The sequence below is a fragment of the Echeneis naucrates genome, chromosome 21 (assembly GCF_900963305.1).
Source record: "Echeneis naucrates chromosome 21, fEcheNa1.1, whole genome shotgun sequence".
NCBI lineage: Eukaryota > Metazoa > Chordata > Actinopteri > Carangiformes > Echeneidae > Echeneis > Echeneis naucrates.
This window is the reverse complement of record NC_042531.1, coordinates 9426445-9450416: the sequence shown is the minus strand read 5'-3', so window position 1 is coordinate 9450416 and position 23972 is coordinate 9426445. Positions and strand designations below refer to the sequence as shown.

General features: G+C 39.7%; 2 protein-coding genes across 2 annotated transcripts in view; one reads left to right on the top strand and one right to left on the bottom strand.

Moving 5' to 3' along the window:
• The window catches only part of fastkd5 (FAST kinase domains 5), a 72844-nt gene that overhangs the window by 41976 nt on the left and 6896 nt on the right, over positions 1-23972 (bottom strand). Inside the window, exon 4 of the transcript XR_003842354.1 lies at positions 10279-10413. The gene's annotated coding sequence lies outside the window, so the exon portion shown is untranslated. The remainder of the gene's footprint in view (positions 1-10278; positions 10414-23972) is intronic.
• Positions 7202-9814, top strand: slitrk5b (SLIT and NTRK-like family, member 5b). The gene has a single exon (XM_029530245.1). The coding sequence runs from the start codon at positions 7211-7213 to the stop codon at positions 9812-9814; it is 2604 nt and encodes an 867-aa protein (XP_029386105.1). The 5' UTR covers positions 7202-7210.

The window sequence follows — 23972 nt, the reverse complement described above, 5'->3', positions numbered from 1 at the left end:
CACAGACACCACACAGCAATTGACCTTAGTGAACATGTCAAGACTTTATCTTGCTCCCATCAGCCCCGAGCAGGAGCTGTGAAGGGAGTAAATAGCTGTGCTCTCAGACAGCCTTTTGATTTCCACAGACTTTGTAACAGTTCAGAGTGGTGTCTTAAGGTGTTGGGGATATTATTTTTTCAGTCAAGTGAGGCGACATTATTTTATTCCCCTCGTCATCGTGTTCCTAAAATGCTTAAATGCCAGCAAATGCGTATCGTGTTTTCTCTGCAAAAACCAAATTAACTTCTTGCTATGTCTCCCAGTGTTTGTCTTTGAAATTTCCGTGACAGAACGAAGTGATATGTACAGAATTCATTATGAAATTAAGGGAAAATGTTTTTCCCCAACCTCTGCTGCGGGGTCAGGGAGTATCCATTCTTAGCAAAAATATTCACGGTGCATCTTATGAGCAGTTAGTCCATTCAATTCAAACAAAAAGTGCTACATCACCCTTGGCTGCAGGTAATAGTGTCAAGATTTCACTATGTATTTAATCATGGGGCAGTTTTTGGATCACGTCCCTGCATAATGATTTATTTTTATGGCTATTATTGACATAATGGATCTGAATTTGTGTTTCAGCTGTAAAATTAGTCCATGTGCATATATCCTAATGATAGCAAGGGAAAAACAAAGGAAGACGGGAGGGAAAACATTTCATTTCCTAAGTCTGCAGTGACACCTTGAGGTGTGAGGTAAAACGACATGCCTTTTTCTTTTTCTGCTTCTAGTTGCTGAAAGTTGAGCACCCAACTATGTAATTGAAATTAGGGGAGCAATAGCAAGAATAAATATAAGACTGATGAAATAACAGGGAGAAAAAAAAATCAATGAAGGAAAATCCTGGCGAGGAAGGAAAAATGGGGCTCGCTTGTCAATACACCTTTGTCTTGTTTTCTTAACAGAACTGTGAACAAGGTCAAGGATGGGAGAAGATGAAGTTTTTACTCTCTCAGTTTATATTCTTGCTTCAAAATAAAGTATGCTTTAAAAAACATAATGATGATAAATGTTCTTTTCCTTCTCAGTTTGGCCATTAAGACACAGAAATAATAGCATAGGCTCTTCACAGCTCGGTGCTATGCCCACGTCATGGATGAAAACCATAATGAATAAGTTATCAATGCATTAGAAATTAAAAAAAAAAAAAAACTGTCTTATCTAACATGTACCTTTACCCGTGTTTTACAGCGCTCTTGTCCCTTATAGGAAAGGATGTGAGAAAAGCTGAGCCAGCGACTTTCATTCTGCTGATAAACATGGACGCTAACATCATTAACCAGCTGTTACTCCTAGGCACAATCTTTGTCTTTCATCTTCCCTTAGTCTGTAATTACAGAGTCTGTATTGTATTTCTTCAGAACTAATCTTCAGATCTGAGGAATCGTCATGGTCGAGAGGTGATACATGCCCAACTTTCTCCATTAAGCCTATCTTACCGACCTGGATGGCTGCGGTGAAGCATAGTGGTGCAGTGATCACAGCAGGGAAAAGTTCTGGGTTTGAACCTCGGTGGAGGATATATTTTTCTCACTGGCACTCCAGCTGCCACCCACAGTCCAAAGACACACAGGGTGGCGTCGGTGGCAGCTTTAAAGAGGTATGTAAGTAAGCATGAATGTGTCATGCTCACATACATACCTGTTGTCCTGGGATCGGATCCATCTCCCTGCCCAGCCTGTGTGCACAATGCGGTATGGCTAGCTGGAGATTGACTCTTCGTATATTGTGTTTGTAAAAATCAACCAACAGGTGGTGCCACAACAGCCTGTTAAAACACAGAGTCAGATTCTTCTCATTGTTATGAGCCAGAGAGCACCCACACAGAGGTTCATAGACTGAAAGGGAACATTTGCTTTAAGTCAAACACAATGTGGACGCACCTTCATTTTACTATTTACTATTTACTACTAAGTTTCAATCAAAGCATTATCTCCCACAGCATAAACAGATCACAGACTCCAGCGCAAAATGTCTCAGAAAGCTTAAATAGGCATCCAAAGAGATGAGTATCAAGAGATCCACGCTTGATAATAAATGTTATGATCTTGTCGGGTGAAGCTATGATTGCTATGAAATAAAGTAAATCTTGGGATGGGATAAATCAAAGCGTTACAGCAGCAGGGTAGTCTAAGAAGATAGCATAGAAAAAAAAATGTCAAAGAATTTATCAATTCCATGACATTTTTTTGAAATGAGACAAAATGAAAATATATGTAAAAGAAGGATTTGTGTGAAGTCAATCATTGCTGACACTACATTAATATCTCAATGACCTCTGTGGTTTTGCAATAGCAACAGTTTGAACACCCCTTAAAGATTTTGAACATTTCAAAAGAAATTGCCAAGATAACCATCACCAATCTGGACCACTACCTCCTGCCCCCCAGTGGCTGAGGGTGCTGTGGGAGCCGCTTTTACAAAATTGTTAGTCACAAAAAAAATAAAAGAAATAAATAACAGGAAGTCCAATGAAGGTCAAAAGGAATAAGCCTAGAAGTCCAGTCTAATATCAGTCCAGTGTGCCAGGTTTGTGATGTTAGGGGATATGTCATGTGTCAAGGCAGATGAGGTAAGGCAGTATTCATTTTGGTGGTGTCACGCAGGGTAGAGTAGGTGGAGGAGGGGAGGCCGGGGGGGGCGGGGGGGGGGGGGGGGGGGTGCCATTCAAAACAAACATGACAAAGAGAGCAGCCATTCTGGCCATCGTATGGACAGTAAATATTAGCTTACATACAGTCACATACAAAGTGACCTTATGTAGGATTGTAGTGTGTAAAATGAAAAAGAAAAAGGTTATATTATTATGAGTGCAGTGGCGGCAGAGAAATCCAAATAAACGCGGAGGTATTCTTCATAGATGCCAGGCTCTGTTATATCAAAAATAACGAATGAATGAAATCAGAGCAGCAGCATATACATTTGAACAGACATGTCAGATGACTGTATTAGTGGATATTAATAGTTCAAAAATCTCTATTATGTAGAATTATGTCTTATTGTCTGAGGATTAATATGGTCTGATGAGAATGGTGCTGATTACTGAAGTTATGTGATAAAGTGCTGTTATTTAGGGAGCCGTGCAATTTACAAAGCTTCCCTGTACAATCGGGGATCCATGTGAAGGATGAGCGGCGCCATCTATGATGGCTGATGATGTGGCCAGAATTTCCTTCACCCCCACCCTGCCCTCAGATATACCCCAGGGGGCATGTTCTCAGACTGCCTGCTGTTGCATTTCTTGTATCCAGAGATGTTTTTCATGCACCAAAAAACTCGATCACATTCTTCCACTGCATTCTGTCATCAGTCTGCCTCTTGTAACCGTTTCTTTTTTCTTTTCTTTTCTTGTTTTTTTTTAACTGTTCCCTGATCATTCTCCTTTTGATTCTTTTCGACCCAGAGCAGGTCCTCTTTGTCCCTGACATGAAAGAGGCTGTGTTTTCAGGAATTATCCAGTCCATCATGCAGCCTGTCAGCCCTATCTTCTGGTGTCCTGCCCAGTTTTGCCCTTGCAGCTCACAGTTCATTGTCACTTTCACTGAAGGAGCTTCTCCCCACTGAGGCCACAGCTTTATTCTAAAGCTTCTACAGTACACAGGGCTTGAAGGACAGCTGAGCAGGCTACGACTGCAGGAAATGAGAGGAAAAAGAGTAATGCCTTCTTTTGCTTTCTTACTTACGGTCACATGTATGCTATTTGTGAAAATATGAGCACTGTTTTAGATGACAGACTGTGATTAACTGTGTTTTTTTAATCACCTGTCAGACTTTTACTTCCAACTCCAAAACAACTTTTCTGTATTGCAGTATTGGCGATCATTTTGAGAGCATAACCCAAATTATTCTTCCAAAACATTAAAGTTATTAATGCTTTCTGATACCCTGCTGTGTGGTATTATAATAGCTACTGTGAAATATATTTCACCATTACTTAATAGGTGGTGCAGAATGTGATTTGATACATTTTGAGTTCTGCCCATCCAATTAACTACCATATCTTCACTTCTGTTTATCTATAAAATGCACTTGTTGCTCATTGTTTTCCTTTATTCTCTTTTCGTCCAAATGACCATGTTTTTATTTTACCAGAAGGAACAGGAGGCATGTTATCAGTATCTGACTCAAGTGGCAGGCACTATGTCTTGGACTGTAATATAAAGTGGAGCCCAAGTATTAAAAGGGAAAAAAGCCCTAATGTCTGCTGTCCATGTAGACTCAAACTCAAACTATATGAGCGTCCAAAAAAAAAAACAAAACTTTGCATAACACACTGACATAATAATCCTAAAAAGCTTGGTGCTGTAGTGTGCAACATCACTAGTGATACAACCGAGGCTTTAGAGAGCCCTGACGGTAATGTTTATGCCAGACAACGGCTGAGCAGTTCGCTGGGATGCCCATTGTTCCCGTACACCCCAGCTGGAAGCAGATGACAAAGTGCAACGCACCATCTGTAAGGAACATATATCAGAGGTGCTACCCATCATCCTCTGTGGCATGGCTCCAACTCCATTTGTGTACTTCTGACCTTGGAGTACATAATTGTGAGATGTCATCATTTTCTTGCAGTCATTTGTAATGATGCTGCCTTTTGTGCGCATGTGTGCACTCAAAAGGCACGCACACATACGAGTGTGTGCGTGCATGTGTTTGGAGAGTGTCTTCTTCTGTTCCCAATGGGTGATGATTATGTTCAGTGTTATGGAAGACTTGGAGAGACATTAAATGGGGCTTGTATCATACACAGCCTGTCTATCCCTGTTCTCTCTGCATATCATCACCACGCGTACACATACATGTCAAAGTATAGAGAGCAATAGTAAACAAACAAAATATTACCCTCAATATAATCACCAAAAAAAAAAAACATTTTTGAGTTGTAAGGGATGACAGCTGTTTAGTGCATGATGATACAGCCAGCTGCATGTTTTGCAAATCATACCGCAACAAACATTAATGCTAATGTATACAGAAACAGCGATGTAATTATGGGGTTTATCAGATGCTGAGGGTGTAGCCCAATATGCAATACAAATGAAGGCAGAGAAAAACACAAATGAATTGCACGCAGGCTGGATGCAGCCTCGTACTCTTTAATATGAGCCACAGGCAGTGTCCCTGATGTGCCTCCTCTCCTCCCCTGTAAGCAAGAGCCAAGTGAAGAGGATGATGGATATAGCTCCACGAGGACACAGCGATATACAGCAACGCTTGGCATGTTTCTACATGAGCACCATCACGTCAGGTCGAGAAGGGCATGACAGGTCTTCATCTTCACCTCTCCCGCTATCACTAACCTGACATGGCATTTGGTATGCAACATGTCTGCACCATTTCAGAGGCTACATCAGACGAATTAAAAAGGATAGAGCTGAATAATTTGCTCTTATTAAGCCCCTGTGAGAACTGACGCCAAAGGTGTTTGTTCTTTGTTTAAAAAAAAAAAAAACAGGGTAAGAACACACTCAGTGCAGAGCAATAAGTTACAGCCACAGCGAGTGTGACTCACGGCAAACTGATCAGTTGGTGAAACACAGCAATCAAACAATGCACCATTTCAACACTAGCCTTTAAAACCCCCACTGTGGGGGGTTGGTCGACAGTCATGTGCTCCTGTCATGAAATGGATGGCATCATTACTGGTGGGTTTCTGCAGGTGATATACCTATTAGTACTTGAGCGCTGCTGACGAAGTGAGGTTGGATCAACGTGACAGCTAACAGGAGGGATTTTCTCTTTCCTGTAACTTGGATGTTGACTGTATATTCTGAATGAGCCACAAACCAACAACCTCTGACCTTGGGGCTGACCGAAGTTACCATCTGAACAGAGAAGCCCCTTTCCCAGGTGGGATCTATAAATAAACAAACAAGCGGCCGGTATGCAAATAAACAGGAGAGACCCAGTTTCAGTAAAAGTGAGTAACACCAGTGTTTTTAGACGACATACCTCCCACTCCCCAGATACCTGCTGTTAGAGGATTGACAGATTAGGAAGAGCTGATGTAACGTTTTGTTTTTAGCGTGAATAACATGATAAGCGGTTTAACTAGCTCAGGGACTCGCCTTGCCCGGTAAATTATTGATGTTTTTTTATTTATTTATTTATTTATTTTTTGGAGGGAGAGGGGGGGTTACATCTTTTCCGTAGGTAGGTCAACATCTTTTGGGGGAATGTATCTCACTATGATGCTCCAGTGAGCTGACTGTTTGTGCATGAAATGACTTGACATCCTCTCGACCACCAAGTGAGCGTGAGCGTGCGTGCGCGCCCGTGCGTGTGCGTCCAGAGAGGAAGAGAGAGAGAGAGAGAGAGAGAGAGAGAGAGAGTAAGCAACTTTGTGAGCGGGCAGAGCTGCGTCTCCTCCGGCACAGCGTGCTAAAAGAGAAGCATTTGGCAGTTATGGTTGATCAGCGTTTCTTTCATCCTCTCAAGTGCGTTAGAGACGACGGACGCGGCTCGCGCAGAATGAGATCCCGTTTTGGTTTTTTGTCGGATTAAAACAGATAAGAAAAAAAAAAAAAAGATGCGCCGAAACACCAAACGAGGCCAGCGTCTTCATCAATGTGCGTGAGGTATGTACGTCTAGCAGGAGTTAAAAAAAAAAACAAACAAAAACAAAAACACAGAAATTATGCGAGCCGCCTCGTGTCTAACAAGGCGTGCACTGTGATGCAGAATTTCTGGCAATCTTCTGTCCTTTACAGAGATTTCAATTCAAAACCGGTATGTAACTGTATTTTACGTCTTCTCGAGCAGAAATTCGTTATGGCTTCCCCTCACGGCGGATCCAGACCATTGTTTTGTGTCTTGTGTCTCGCTTTGACCTTGCTTTTCTATCATTGTCGTTGTTGTTATTATTTACATAGCTCGCAGGACTTTTAAATCAGCTGCCACACAGCCAGAAGTTACCTCTGGGTAACACCAAAAATGAAGCTTTGACTTTTTCTCATGCAGACTAGACTGTGTGGTGGAAGTTGCTCTTTGATGGTTTTTGATTGTTTTTTGGGGGGTTTGTTTGTTTTGTTTTGTTTTTTTTTTTTTTCTGCTGTTGTTTCGTTTTATTTTTTATTTCTTTTACATTGCCGTGTATGTCTTTTATTTCTAGATGACATTGAGGATTCCTAGTTGCAGGACTGTGAGCTCGGCCGTCATTTGCAGGAAAATGCATCTTTGGATTTCGTGTGTTTTGCTGAGTGCAACATCTGTGTGCACCGCTGAGATGTTTGGCAGTTATGGAGAAATATGTCAAAGACTGTGTGCCTGTGAGGAGAGAGAGGGGATACTGACTGTGGGCTGTGAAAACAGAGGAATTGTAAGTCTCTTAGACATAAGCCCGGTGTACTTCTCCCAGTATCATCTGCTGCTCACGGGGAATCTCCTGAAAAAGCTGTCTGCCAACGATTTTGTTGAGTACAATGGACTCACCATACTACATCTGGGAAACAATGACATATCTGAGGTTGCAGCGGGAGCTTTCAATGGACTGCATGGATTAAAGAGGTTACATCTCAACAATAACAAAATCGACGCCTTGAAGGAAGAGTTTTTCTTTGGCCTTGAGAGTCTGGAGTATCTACAGATTGATTATAATTATATCACTCATGTGGCGCCGAACGCCTTCAGCAGGCTTCGCAATCTGGAGGTCCTGATTCTGAATGACAACTTAATATCTACCCTGCCTGTGAACATTTTCCAGTATGTGCCACTGACTCATTTGGACTTAAGGGGGAATCAGCTCAAGGTGCTTCCCTACTCAGGTCTTCTGGAGCACATGAACAGCGTTGTGGAGTTACAGCTGGAGGAGAACCCGTGGAACTGCTCCTGCGAGCTCATTGCTCTCAAAACCTGGCTGGAGAGCATATCTTACACAGCGTTAGTCGGCGATGTTGTTTGCGAGTTCCCGTTTCGGCTTCATGGGAGAGATCTTGATGAGGTTTCAAAACAGGAGTTGTGCCCGAGGAGAGCCATTGCTGAATATGAGATGCCACCCCTGCCACATTTGAGCAGTGATGCATACTACAGGACCACACCAGCTCTAGTTACATCCTCCCTCACCTCATCTGGGATTGCGCGGTCCTCATCAAGACCCACCAAGGCACCTCGACAGTCAGGCAAATTAAAATCCAGACCTACCGCTCGTGTCCAATCAAATAAACCACAAAATTATGGCCAAATTATTTCTTTTCAGACCAAATCCCCCGTGCCTTTAGATTGCCCCACTGCCTGCACCTGTAATCTTCAAATTTCAGACCTTGGCCTGAATGTGAATTGCCAGGAGCGAAAGATTGAGCATATCTCCGATTTAAATCCCAAACCCTACAACCCAAAAAAGATGTATCTCACTGGCAATTACATCCCTGTGGTCCACCGGGCAGATTTTGTTGAGGCAACTGGATTAGATTTGCTTCATCTCGGTAACAATCGAATAGCACGCATTCATGACAGAGCGTTTGGTGATTTGACACATCTGAGAAGACTTTACCTTAATGGGAATTTGATAGACCATCTCATCTCTGACATGTTTTATGGACTGGAGAGCCTACAGTTCTTGTATTTAGAATACAACGTCATTAAGGACGTTTCTCATGATACCTTTCAGCATGTCCCCAAACTCCAGCTTCTGTTTCTTAACAATAACCTTTTGAAAACTTTGCCAGTGGGGACCTTTAATGGCTTGACATTAGCCAGATTAAATCTTCGCAACAACCATCTGCGATATCTGCCAGTCAGCGGCGTGCTGGATCAGCTTACAGCGCTGGTGCAAGTTGATTTGTTTGAGAATCCTTGGGATTGCTCTTGTAGCATACTGGAGCTGAAGATGTGGCTGGAGCAGCTTAGCACCGGCACGGTTGTAAACAATGTCATCTGCGGCTCGCCCAAGAGACTAGCCGGGGAGGATATGAGATACATTAAGACAGCTAATTTCTGCCCTAATAACTCTGATATACTTGCCTCCATGATCCCACCCTCTGAAGAATCTTTCCCTGGTAGCACTATCACCATAGAAACTTCCTTGGACTCTGACATGCACTATAGCGCCATTCCTTTATCTGTGATGATCCTTGCCCTCCTGCTCCTGTTCATTTTATCTGTGTTTGTGGCTGCAGGATTATTCGTGGCAATGAAAAAGAGACGTCAAAAGAGCCAAAATGAGCAGAATAACTCCATGAACGCTTGCATTAGCTCTCTCAACATGGAATATGGCCTTTACAAAAAGGGATCGATCCCTAAAGTCCGAACATCGGCTGGGCATGTATATGAGTACATCCCACCTCCCACAGACTCCACGATCAGAACTGCAGCTCACACTCCGACAGACAGCAAGTCAGTGGATGGATTTAGAGACTTTGATGAGTTGAGCGGTGCCTTTCTGGGTAACTCAGACGAGGAGGCAGTCAGTAATGTAATAAGCTCCGAATACAGTGCCACTACCCCAGAGCCGCTTAACAAGCCCTCCACCCCTCATCAAGATGATCCATGTTACTACAGAGACTTACATGAGACTGACAAGCACACACGCTACAGCAATACGCTACCATGCAGACATACAGCGCACTCATCAAGTCAGTATACCTCAGACTTCGATGCAAGGCATCAATACGTGCACCCAGAGAGAATACAACAGACAATACTCTATTGTACAGCACCAAGTACTGTCTATGTGGAGCCCAACAGGAGTGAGTATTGGGAACTCAAAGCAAAGCTTCACATTGATCCTGATTATCTTGAGGTCCTTGAAAAACGAACCACATTTACACAGTTTTGAGAAATCTGTCTGTGCAATGTATCTATTTTAATCAGGAACAGGTTTAATGTAACTTCTCACATCAGTAAGCATTTCTGAGAATCATGCTGAACATAAACGAGTAATAAAGGGGGATGCTACTGATTTCAAAGTATTACTTAACACTATATCCACGTGGTGATGAACAGTCTGGTCAAGATTTGTAAATACGAGCGAGGGGCCACAGATTCAAGGCTCTTATGACTCAACCCAGAATAAAACACATCCCAGAGCTGTTTCACTGACAACAATTTGAGACCAAGCTTTTACTCTCAAATTAGATGCATTGCATGAATGTCAATGAAGCGTGTGGATGATATGTTCTTAACCCAAAATAAACCAGGGTTTTTGTGTATGTATGACTTCCAGCTCTGTCTTTTCAAATGGATTCAAAATGAAACTCATCCAGGAGACTAAATCAAATTTATTCAGCAAGTGAGGCTCACCTGTGTGTAGGTGTAGATGAAAGTCGCATCGCCTGCACAGTTGTGTAGATATTGTGCCTCAGTGAAATATGGTGCCATTCGGAGAGGTAGTTAGTCCTCCAGGGTACACAGCTCTGGGATGGTAATATTAAAAGTCTGAAATCATAAAACAAATTTTAATGTAATATCTCATATCACAGATTACAGAGTCACTATATCTCTGGTTTTGGTGTTTGCAGACTTGAACGAGAATCATCAATGTAACCTAAAAATATACAGAACAGACCGACTGCAGGTAAATCTGTGAAAATCAGCAGAGTTCCTCTACACGCCTCAGCATCTCCAAACCAACTGCAGTCATGGATTATGGACACATTTTGCACTTATGCTGAGTTGAATATTAAATTGTTGTAACCCTACTAAGAAATGTTGCATCAAATAGGTAGTATAAACTCAACTGCATTCAGATGTATTGTAACAGAAAGAATTAGCTTTAACTGTTGGTGTGTCACAGTTTGTCACGAATGTGCACAAACGCAAACACACTTGGTGCGCGTCTTCGTTTGCACCACGACCAGAGCTCTTCAGAAATCAGCTGATAACATATGCAAACTCTGAAAACACTCTTTTACAACCTCTTCTCTTTATCATATGTCTGAACACGTCTACAATAGTCTTCTACTTACAATACATCTGAGTGTCTCTATAATCAAGAAAGTCATTAAAATTTTATAAGGACCTCGGGACCATTTTAAATGACTGCATATTTTTATACAAACAAATATGGGTATTGAGTTGATGACTTTGTTGTTCTTCTTCTTTTTTTTTTTTAAATCTCTTTTTTTTTTTTTTCCTTTTTGAACAAAATGCACTATTGACTCCTACAGGTCAACAATGATGTCACTTTCTGAAATGCACAATAAGATAACGTGCATATAGCCATAGACGTTGGTTTGATAAATGCATACGTAAAAGTAATACATGTTAAAAATGTTGCACTATGCATCGATATAGGTTACACTTAGACAATCTGTACAAAAAATCCCACAGCTCATCAGCTTCGGATCAGTTTAATTACATGTGTTTTCATGGGAATACTGAGTGGATTTGTTGCTACTGCATTACAATGCAAAGCACCGTGTCACACTTGATATTGTTTGTCTTGTCTTTTTGGTGCAGGGTTGAATGAAATTGTGACTTCAATAGCAGTCTCTGTTTCTCTCTGTTTAAGGAGGAATTGATGTTTACTGTTACACATGTGTGAAGAGGGTTTAAGAGCTTTAGCTATTAGACTGAAAAGCACAACAAATGAATGCAGCAGCCGAACGGATGGAGTCATCTTTATGCATGCAAATGTTCTATGCTCTAAAGAAAAGTAAGCACATCAACCAGTAATAATGCAGTCTAACAAATTTCTGGGTCAATAGTGTAAGCCAAGAAATGTGACTTTTCCTGAGAGTTTTAATACACAAAGTAAATTCACATCGTACGCAGTATAATGTACTGAACCTGTCATCTTAACTCAGCTAATTAAAGGGCATGGTGTATCTGGACCCCGTCAGCATGTCATCGAGCATTAGTCATGTTGTTTATCAAAGATACTGTCTTAGTCTGTTGCCTTTCACATGTTCAAGAGTCATTTTGTGATTCTTTTGTCACGTGACGTGTCTCTGCTTGTTCTCAGAAGAAATAATGAAATGAAAATCTACACAGTGATGCATGATGTAAACCTGCGTGGGTTTGTACCCTGAAACATGTTACCTGTCGGATTTCTTTCTTTTCTTTTTTGGATAATTTTTGTGCTGAAGCACTATAATCCTACAAACATGCAAAGACATACACACAAAATATTGTTTATTTCTAAAGACATTTAGGTGATTCTATAAGCAATCAGTTTTTTTTTTTTATGTATATATCTATCTATTTCTGGTAGATTTTGTATGACCAAACTAATACAACATGAGTAAATAGCACATACATCAGTTCAGGGCACATAATGTTTGCCTGTAAATTTCAGTGGAAAATCATAGTAAGATCAGTTTTAACATTTTATTTAAGTAAGAATCTTGCAGTTGCAAAGTTAACTTTGTAATGCAGACACAGTTATCACTGTATATAAAAGCGGTTTGTAGTGATGTCTTGTTCATTTTTTAATCATCAATGACCAAATGCAGATTTTTTTTTTTTTTTTTTTCCCTGGCACAAATACTGATAATCTGAAAATAATCAAAATGCAACTGTTCTGTGTATATGTGCAAATAATTCATTTGCAGAGAAGCGGTCCACGCAGTGTCTTATTTGTACTCCTGTTGTTATGTTTGCTTTCATTGGTTTGGTTTTCATATGAAACAGTGATTTTCTATGTCTGCTTCTAATTTGTAAATAGAACACTTCATCAGCATTTCCATGCAAACTTGCATCAGCTCTAAAAAGCGAAAAACCTGGTCTCGTATTGCAGAAACACAGTCCAACTAGGAATATGTGCGGTGAATATATCTAAAGTGTGCTGTTTCTTTAGTTGTTAGCTGATGAATAAAAGATATGCATTCATTTGATATACCCTTGTTTCTGTCTTCCATTTACCCTTATTGTAGCGTGCATAAATATCACAGTGCACATGGAGGGCAAATTCGAGAAAGTTACACAAAACACCATTGGCATTTTTAACAAGATTAATGAAATTACAATATCAAATTAAAATGTTCATTGTGATGGTTTCAATTAGGCAAATGGGGAATAACAGGGAAGGCTGAGTTACATAATTCACACTGAGATGGCATAGTTTGCACTTCAGGATGCCATAGCTTTGCCCCAGCTTAGCTCTGTATCACCCAAAGACATTTCAACAAAGAACTTAAATGATCAATTCTCTCATGTATAAATGAAATAATCATCCAATGCCCAAAGTGTTCAAACTGCTGCATAAATAGCAGCAGCAGAACACGCCGAGGGCTGTATCACAAAATGTTCATATACCACATTTGAGTTTCTTGTACAAGCTTGAATTCAAAATGTTTGATCTCGAGTTGCTCACAGCAACAAAGGGGTTTCTTGGGTTTCTTGTGCTAACTGTGTTACATTTAAAGCTCGAATAATAGCATCTAAAATTAGAGTAAATGTGCAAAAGGGGCACATCTGGATGCATGTGCAAGAAAACACAGAGAAATCATATTCTTTGCTGACAGTGCTTTCAGGAGACACAGTATCCATGGAAACATCCAATTACCTGACACAGAAAAACAATTTTAGAGCAAGAGGTAAAATGGTTCCACAAAGTATGAACTAATTTGCCACTCAGCTTTTTGACAGATATGGACAAGATGTGATCATGTCACGTCACAACGACTGAAAGTAATATATTTCACCTAAACCCCCTGCATGACCTTTGACTCAGATTGATGATGTTTCGCTGCTGTGCTTTGTGAAAGCGAGGGAGAGGAAAATTAGGGCAGATCTGCATTATGTAAGCTTGAAGAGATGTGTCAGGCAGTGTGAAGATGGCATATGACTGTAAGCATTGACCAAAAGGAAAAGCCTTTACTATCTGCTTACATCAGGCAAGCAGACACATTAGAAATATACCACTGACTCAAGTGCCCCCCCGACCCTGATATGTCTCTTTTATAGCGGAGAGTAAAATAGAATCTCACATCTGGCGACATATGTACGGCTTCCAGTCGCTGGTCTCAGACTATGTTTTTGTCCCCGAAGCTTTTTCCAGTCTTCTGTCTCTCCATGCAGCTCTGCACAGTTTCTCCCTCTCTCACTTTATGTGTATGAACGTGTGGATGTGTCTGTCTGGGTGCATAAATTATTGACTCAGAGTGTATTCATGCTTCCCTCAAGGACGGCCGACGAACGCGGAAATACCTTTATCCACTCTTTTCGCCTTTCAACATTTTTGTTTCAGAAACCTTCACAAAACTCTCAAGCAAATAAAAGCTCTTCAGCAATAATTGATGGTTTACAACTTTAACATAAACTGGCATTTACCTGTGTCCAGCGTGCTGGTAAATAATGTATAATAGTGTTGTAGATTGATATAAAGAGAAATGACATGCTGCTTAGAGGGAATGGTATTTACAAACCTAGAGAGGGGGATTAGGAATAGGGACGTGCTAAACTTTGCCAAAATATCTGCTACAACTGGAAACAGTATGTGTGAGACACACTAATATTTATGAGGGCTTATCCAGGCTTAGGACTGCCAACCTGAGAAAGAATGACAAAATCCTTCTTCATCCACCTATTTAGCACTTTACACTAAACATGAGAATGATACTTCACATCAAGCAAAGAGAAAAGCTTTGGCAAAAAGTAAAAATGGCATTGTGTAAATACAGTGAATTAATGTTTATAAGAGGCTTTCATAGGTTTGGAGTGTGCTGTATTATAATGTTGGGCTGTTGGCATATGTATTATATCGTTCTCTTTCCTGACTGCATCCAGATGAAATTACTAATATTCAGTTCTGAGTATCACGTTTTCCCTCCTTCAGTAACAAGTTTATTGTGCAGCTCAGGGTGCCCTGCAGAATCGCTCATCTTGCGTTAACCTCTCTCTATGCCCAGTACCCATACTCTTTTTACCATTCAGCACATCAAGGGCACGTCCTTCTCTTTATCTTGGCCTGAAGTGTGACTATAAAAGCATGCTAGTTGGCCTGTAATTTATAGTGACAACAAACAGATCCACATGGGCAACATACCATACATGTGAATACATTATAAAATATGTCTCTACATCAAAACGTGGCCTTATGGGGGATTTATTTAGGAGCACAGCACACCAGCGTGATCTACAACAGCAATGTCTCCTTCTGACTTGAAGAAGATGTGACCTGAAAGGGCCCCGTTTGTGTTTCCTCATTCAGTTGAGAAAATTGGAGAGACACAAATCTCGCAGTGAAAAGGCAACCCTGCCTGAACAATAACAGCAGACTCAAGACAAGAGGCAGTTGCAAGAAGCAAGATTTTCCACAGAAGCAATAGAAATTGAACAAAACATTATACATTTATATTCAAAGCCCTGTCTACATTACTAAATTTTTACAGGTGGAAGAAGAACGGACAAGTCACATATTGTATTGTTTCATACATTTTGTCTTGGAAGCCTCATAATTCCATAATTTCACACAAGATAAATCTGACTTCACTGTGAAGCTGTTGAATCGAGTGCTGTGATGTATGAGTAGACTATTACAGATTGCTCATGTACTGTGGCTGCCTGAATTAAAATGCAGCTTCTGCTGCACTGTTGCACAAAGCCTTCTTCTGGCAATCTAGTAAAACCACCCTGACAACTGGAGGGAGGCAGCTAACCATTTGGCCCCTAATGTTCAAATGTTCATATTTAACAGGCAAGTCAGAGAGATACTGAGATGTCAAACCATCTACGGGCTTAAATGCAAGCATTGAGATTTTCTATTATGATAATATTTAGAAAATCTCTGAATGGCATCATTCAGCATGTTGTATTTGTGTGTTTCTTTCTTCTACATTTAAAACTATGGCTGCTTTCAGGAGTAGCTACAGACAATAAAGATGCTTTTAGGATATTCCTGTGAGCGGTGCACTGCTGTAGTCTTGCCAAGTGGAAATGAAAGCATGGATGAGTTTTTGAACGTCCTTCTAGGATGAAAAGCTTTTTACCCATGCAATAATTCAATTACAAAATCCTGTTTTATGTCATTAATGTGCCTCTAGGACCGCATCCAGGATCACTCCGAGATCTCCAGCTGTGTGATGCTCTCTAGAGGCCGTGATGGTGTTTCTTGTCCATTAGTTTTTTTTCCCTAATAACTATTTAACGAACGTCCAAAAAAATAAAAAAGTAAAAAATTACAATATACTTCATTGTCAATCATTTCGATGCCATTCTAAAGCGGCTCAGGGAAATAAGTCATTGTGTGTTATCCATATAATTACAGCAGGAGTGACACAAAGTCAACATGTCAATTAAATATGAGCCTAGGATTGATTCCAGGGGAACACCACATTTAGTCAAATGTTTCAGAGCAACGAATAAATGAGGAATACATATAATATGGATCCAAGGCTATCCACTATTGGTTTGACTGTGAAGATTATCAATTAGATTATCTTGTTTGGCTACACTGACATTAATGAATTTGGAGTTGAAGGGAAATAACTTTGACTGCAGTGCTGTGTATTTGCATAATAATAGACCAAAATCATGACCCTCTAAGAGGAGTGAAGCATACAGCAGCAAATACCAACTGGCACCAAGGCTGCTTATCTAACTATTGTGCTCAAAGGTACAGCTCATGAAGAAGTGTGTGCAAAAGTTAAATGGCTCCTGAGTGCAGTGCATCTTTGGTGTGACAAACTAAAACTCTTCATCTTCAATTCCTTTTATTTCTGCAACATTATTTACATATACATAGTTTTTGCAACGTATGTGTAAATGCAGGTTGATCATGTTGTACTGCTAAATACAGCTAAACCCCATTTAGAAACTTTAAGTGGAAGCAATACATGTGTGCTTATCCTGAAATTAAATATATTCACCCCAGGAAAGCGCCACATAAATGATGTGACACAGTTAAAAAATAAAATAAAATAAATATATAATATATAATAAAAAAAAGCATAAACCCTGACATGTTGGTCACAGGCTATTGTCTATTTAAATAATTGTTGAGGACATCTCATAAAGAAATGCAAATACCTGCTGGTTATCCTTTTTTAGCTTTTTTTGTATTCATGAGTTGCTGTTCAGAAGCCATTCTTACTTCACTTCACTTGGGAAGAATTATACAGTAACATAGGCACAGCCATAAAAAGAAAGTGCAGCAGTGGTTTTATTGGTCATCCTATGTTTCAGTGCATTATAGGACACTCAGGAGAGATATTTATGCTGGCTCTGCAGCATCGTCCACAGAAGATAAGAGAAAAGCCTTCCTCTCTGTTGGTTCACAGCTGGTCAGACACTATTACATTTAAACTTGAGGATAACTTTTTAAGCAGTGTAAAGTTCAAGGCACAACAGGACTCTAATGTCATCAACGCTTGTGACAGGCTCAGGGTGTACTGTGGCTCCTAAAAGCACTTTCCTGTGTTTCTGTCTCTCTTTGCTTTGGGAATGCTTGTGGGATTTACAGCAAGCTACAATGGATCCAGACAGATGGCAAGGTGGGGGTGTTGGGTAACCATCTTCTGAACCCCAGGGAGGACTGCCATATACAAGCTTTCAGACAAATGTCTTCACCCTGACTTTTTTTTTTGTCGTTGTCGTTCTAATATAATGAGACTGGGACTTTGACATTCATTTCCCCAATTGTTCAGACATCCAGAACAAGTGTGAATACCGCTGCAATGCAAAATTGTTGGGCCTTATTAAGAAGTTTATGCACACACTCTCCTAATAATTATATTGTTGCTGTGCCAACAGCATCTTTGTATCCTCTATGAATGCATCACGGTAACAAGGCCATCTGGAATTTCCATAAAATGAAGTAGCAAATAGGTTATGAATATCATTAATATTCAAAAAGAGGCACATCAAAGAGCGGTAAGCCAATGCCTCAGCATTAACTGCATTTGACCATTCATATCTTCCCTCATTAAGCGCTCTGGGAAGCGTTATTAGCTCATGGCTGTGTACTGTGCACTGGTGGCAAGTGCATCAAAACAGTTCTTTCAAGTTACTCGAGTATCGTGCAGCTAGACAAACTCCTAACAAGCTAAAGGACTGAGACGACTCTGTCAGAGCTCTGCGAGTGTTAGCTGACGAAGCTCATCGAAATTTATGTAAGACACAGCTCCTGTTGTTCTCAGCGTACTAGGTAATTGACAGGCTATTGTTGGTTGACTGCCAAGGTTTTTCAGATTTCCCTAAAGACGCGTCAAAATTGCAGAGTCAACCACTAGACTTCAGCATGTTTGACAAGGGTTGTTCCATTTTCCTATAAACAAAAAACTTATGCCTTAAGAGCATTTGAAAGATGACAAAACATCATTAAAAAAAAATCAGCAAATAGTGGTTTACATGTGCCCTTAGCAATTTGGAATTTTCCTACATTGTTTCCTAAGGATTAAACCTTATTTTAGCTGCCTACTAACAGTCGTGTCACAGTGAATCTTCCTGGACTACATGAAAATGAATGCCTATAAAGCCGACACAAGCAGGACAATCTAGTGAATATTTAACAAGATCTTTATATATGTTGAAAAAAATATTAGAAAGTTAATATGTATTAATAACTGTTTGAAATTTGTATGTGGACAAATTAAAATGATTAAATTGTGTACATTGTATTCACTCTTACATATTAGCGTCTCCATCAAAGACTGTCTGTCTAGGGGATGGTAAGCGTAATATTTAGCACATTCTATTTTTTTAAAATTTTTTTTTCTATCCTGCATTCTTTGAATTAAAAATAAGGCCAAGCTCTGGTGCAGTACTGTAAATATAGATGACTTTAGTAAAAATAATCAGAACGCATTTCAATCCCTGATGGATCCTGAACGCAGCTGGATCTGCCACTGTGGCATCAGCCACAGCAGCTCAGGTGACTGCAGGCCTGACACACTGAGTACAGATCACTTAACACAACACCATGTTCATTCGTGCCTATAGGGAGAATGAAATCCCCCTCCTAATATTTTTTTTTTTTTCTTTTTATGGGTGTGTGTGTGTCTGTACACAAAAAAAAAAAAATGTGTCAATACGACAAAAACAAAACAAAAAACCAGAGGCATGCAGTTGTATTTTTTATGTGAATATGAACTGCGGGCATTAAGTACATTCTTCTGGTGACAGACTCAGGTGCTAAGTAAGTGAGCATCTCTGGAAAGCGTGAAAACTGATACGCTTGTCTACTTTGTGACGCCAGAGCCACCTGCTGCAGCGGAGTTCACCGACCATGAGAAAAATTTCCTCAGAGGTGTTTTAGTCATTCATTCTGTTACCGCTCATCTGTTTCCATGTCACGGGGGGTGCTGGAGCCAATCCCAGCTCACATTTGGCGAGAGTGGGGTACACCCTGGATGTGTTGCCAATCAATTGCAGGGCCAACATACAGAGACAACCTAAACATGCACGGTGGAAGGAAACCCACAGGAAGGCCCCAGGCCCGGGGACCGAACCGCCGACCTTGTGGGGCAGCAGCGCTAACAACTATACCGCCATGCAGCCGTGTTTAATGATGATACTAAGTGCAGATCTTTTGCACTGGAATTGGAATACATTTAAAGTAATGTCGAAATTAATTCAAAGCGCCTTTAAAATGTGGTCAAAATTCAATTTCCACATTGCTTTACAATACGAAATTCTTAAGACTCTAAATTATTCAAAGAGACTATTTTAGATTTCACAATGCCTGTTAATAATTCATCACATATCCTGCATATTTGAAAATACCTGAGTTTGTGTGGGGTTTTACATGCATATTGAAAGAATATTTTCCATCCAAATTCTCCTTTTTTGGTTCTGTGTCCTGTTAGACATCATGTAAGAAAAGAACCCAACTATTAAAACATGGCAACCAATTCCTAGAATATCATAAACTCATGTGAGCACATTACATCAGATCTCATCCTCTTTAATCTGAGTGTTGCTTTCAAACTTGATGGCTTCCTTTTGCCCCGCAGGGCAAATTCTCCCACTGGTTATAACACAGTTAAACTCCTCACCTAGCCACTGGCTACTAGATCAAAGCAACATCCACACACAGGAAAATAGTCAAGTAGAAAAAAAGGCAGGTTGCTATAGCAACTTGTACTACTTTTTGTATGTTATCACACTATAATTTTATTATTAGGACAGCAGCTATATCAAGTACATTAATCAACGTAAGCTCTTGCTCACACACCACCACCTGCTGTGATGACTGCAGATGGCAGTGCCAGCCTTTGTTTATGGACCTTCCTTATTTACTGTTACTTAGCGCAGATGATGTAATTAACCTAAATATGTTACATTAGCAATACTTCTTTTTGCTTTATATTATGGGGCTGTACACAATGTGGTTCTGATTATTAATCTCCGGAAATGAAATTTTGTTCATGCATATATGTATAAAAGACATTTAGTTACCCTATATGCCCTCCTCTTCTCCCCAGGAGACTGAATTTCTATGGCACAGGAAGATGGCAACATTAAATATTCACACTTGGATTTACCACACTCAGAATAAGAGCGTCCTTGGAAGTCTGACATGTTCTGTATAATTAAGTTGTCTGGATTAAAGTAGGAATAGAGTCTAATCAGCAGCAGGATATGTTGATAAGCATTAAGCTACAAAGACCGAAATTATTAAGAACTCCCTCTGATCAGAAAGTGCCATAATGCATCATTTTTGAAGAATGAGGTCAACCACTTTGGGTTTCCATCATTGTCAGATCCATTAAATATGTGGGTTTGACAGCAGCTGTGGAAACCTGCATTTGCTTAGTCTTCATACACGGTACAGTGAGGGAACAATACAAAACAAAAAAATGTCCTTCATTCTCACAGAGTGTCATTCATTCATTCATTCATTTATTATTTCTGGGAGTGCAAAAGAATAAACCCCTGCACTGCAAAACAGCTCTGGAATCTCAGTTTCTTATACACTTGGCATTTCTGGGAAACTTAAAATAGCTCTTATTTTTCAATCTTCCCTTTGGATGTGCAGTTTCCCTGCTGTGCGTGCTGTTGTTCCCTGACATTTATCGTTTCCCTTTCAGTAGATCTTCTTATTTTCTGTCCACTCTGACCTTTTGGGGACTGTACACCAATTTTAAACATTCCTTTCGGTCTGACAGCACCTATTACAGTTGAAGAAAATACCCTCCTCGCAAGCAACTCAACTAAAACGGCCACTGGTCCTTCTTTGCCATAAGGTGAGTGTGTGAAAGGATGTCCAATTTTCCAATTTGATTTAACTGGGTTGATTCCATGCAGGAATGTTGCAATACACCATCACAATTTCCATCTTAACTCCCCCACCAATGCCATGGTCATGAAATGGAAATGTCCTGCATTAATGTGCAGCAGGGCACAATGTTTTGCAGTGTCAAAGCAATGTGAATGTACTGTAAAATTCATCAATGATTTATAAATAGAAGTTCTAACATTGGAAAGATTTTAAATTTCTCCAGCTCTTTCATCAACCAACGTTGGCCTGTCAACATCCGCATGCATCTGCATGATATAATGTGGTACAGAGAGAATTCACTTATGCAAACAGCAGTGGGTGTGGTGTTTTCAGACACATGTGTGCGACTTGTCTGCCTTTGTAACTACTCCCCCTTCACATCTCAATATCTGATCGCTGAATGTCTGAGATAATGCAATTAATCATCACGCAGACGTTGACACATCGCTTTACATTTGTCTACTGGGATAACTGAAGTCTATTTACAAACTCACATGTGAAGTCCTATTAAGTTAGAAGTTGGGTTTTTGTTTTTTTTGGCACTGTAAAGCAGTTTTCATCACTCTGTGATACATCTAGAACAAAGGAAAATACCTACATAATAGACATTCATGTGATACAGCAAATTTCTATAATGCTCACATCCTATTCTACTATAAAACATATGGATAAAATAAAAATCTATACCTAAGAGGTGAAGCTGAGGATGCGGAATAAAGAAATCGGTTTTATAGCAAAGCATCAAAGGGACGGAGGATTAAACTTTCATGTTTGCTCCATTTCCTGATGTTGCAATCACTACATCACCTCTTGATATTTCTGCTGCTCTACATGATATTACAAAAAAATTACAATCAAGCATGACAAATAAATATATGGTCATTTTGTCAACTAGAAAAATCACATCATAAAGGCTATAACTCAACTGTCAACATCAAATATAGTCATTATTGCAGTGAGTAATGATAATAATCTGAGAGTTGATTATTTTGCTTTCATATATGCAAAAAAAAACAAGATTAATATGAGTCAGATGAGGAAAGAGCGCAAATTCCTTTCTTGGTTACATCAACATTTCAACATTTTATGGTACATCTTTTGTATGTTGTGTTTATACATGAGTAGTTGTGAAGATTTGGATTGGATTCAGCATATCGCAGCACTATTCCCTCTAAAATAGTATTACATTCAAATATCAATTAAGTTTATGGTTGAAGCAAGTCAAACATAGTTTGGAGATTAACTAGCAGCAAAAAAAAACTCATTAAAATTAAAATTGCCTGAATATGTAAACTAAGTCGTTAATATTTTTTGAAGATACTATTTTCTTTAATAATTTTGTTTTCCTGTCATATTATCTTACCGAAGTTGAAAAGAGATCCTTGTCAGTGCATACAGAATTGCTAATAAATTGTTAATCAGTATGCTGTTTAATTAGGTCGTCGGCATGTTTAAAGGACCGCAGTGCCATATGTAGCTCTGAGGCAATGACCCAGTCCTCTTCAACGATCACACAAAAAACGTTTGAAACCTTGCAAGCTCTATGTTTTTATATGAGCTATTTTTGGCCTGGGATTCTGGTAAATGTGTCCAACATTAGAATTTTATTGATATCATCATTGATTAAAACTTTAACTCCTGTTCTTACGTATGCATCTGCAGCTTATATTCACCCATCCTCCTGAAATATCCTGTGACCTGAAATGTGTCCGAATCAAGTTTCAAATTAGTAATTATACAATCATCGAAACCAGCTGTAGCCTGGATTGTCATTTTAATAAAGGGGTAAAAAAAAATGTCATATGACACCGGTTATTGTGTTACAGAATTTCCTCCAAAATGGACAGCCACCATTTCGTGCAAATTTCCTGCTTGGTTGATTTGAATCCTGCAGCAGTAGGAATCCCATCAGTGACAATGAAACAACTATGCCAAAGCAATTACAGTGTACAGAAGGAGATTTGGCAGGAAAAAAAATCATATCCATCCATATAGTCTCAATAATGGGATTTGATTAAAGAAAAAAATATGTATAACTTTATAGAATATTATTGGACAGTTACAAAACTGACCTCAACACGCTCTTGATATGCCAACTGAAATTCATATGCCTAAGTATGGGGTGTCATCATGGGGTGACCTCCAAGCATATCCCATAATGGACCTGTATTACCGTGACTGTTCTGCGCTGCACTGCAGTGGTCAGTGGGACCAAAGGCGGAGGTTAAGAGGACAGCAGTGCTGTTTTGCAACACAAAGCTGTTTGCGCAAGTGTCATCTTGAACATTTCACACACAGCGGAGAACACATAATGTTGATTATCTTAAAAACACAGAACTTCCTCCCCCTCATATAAATTCATTGTTTACAACATTGCTAAAAAGAGTCCAGTTGAGGGGAATTTAATTACTACAGCACATGCCTTAATTGCTGGAATTTCTCTCTTGCAAGTGTTTATTTCTGATGAATTTTTTAACTAATTTGCCAGTTTACATATTGTTATTATTATTGTGCTTATGTTCAACCTTCCCTCATTAAAGTGCCTGGCCTTGGTTGTAGATCTTTTCATTGGCCACTTGCTAATGTCACTGTGTGCAAATTGATAGTTTGGATGGATTCCATCCATCGTCAATCTCCCTGCTGCTGTCAAGTCAAAGGATATAAAAGAATACCAGGGTTCCTGGTTTGAAGGACATATTCCATATCCTCCTTGTTTGTTTTGTTTTGTTTTTTTTAATAAAACACATAAAAATTGCAATGTTAATTGAAATCCAGCCAAGCCCACAGTTTTATAGGTGAATAGGTCCATCCGCTGATAAATGAGAAACCAGGC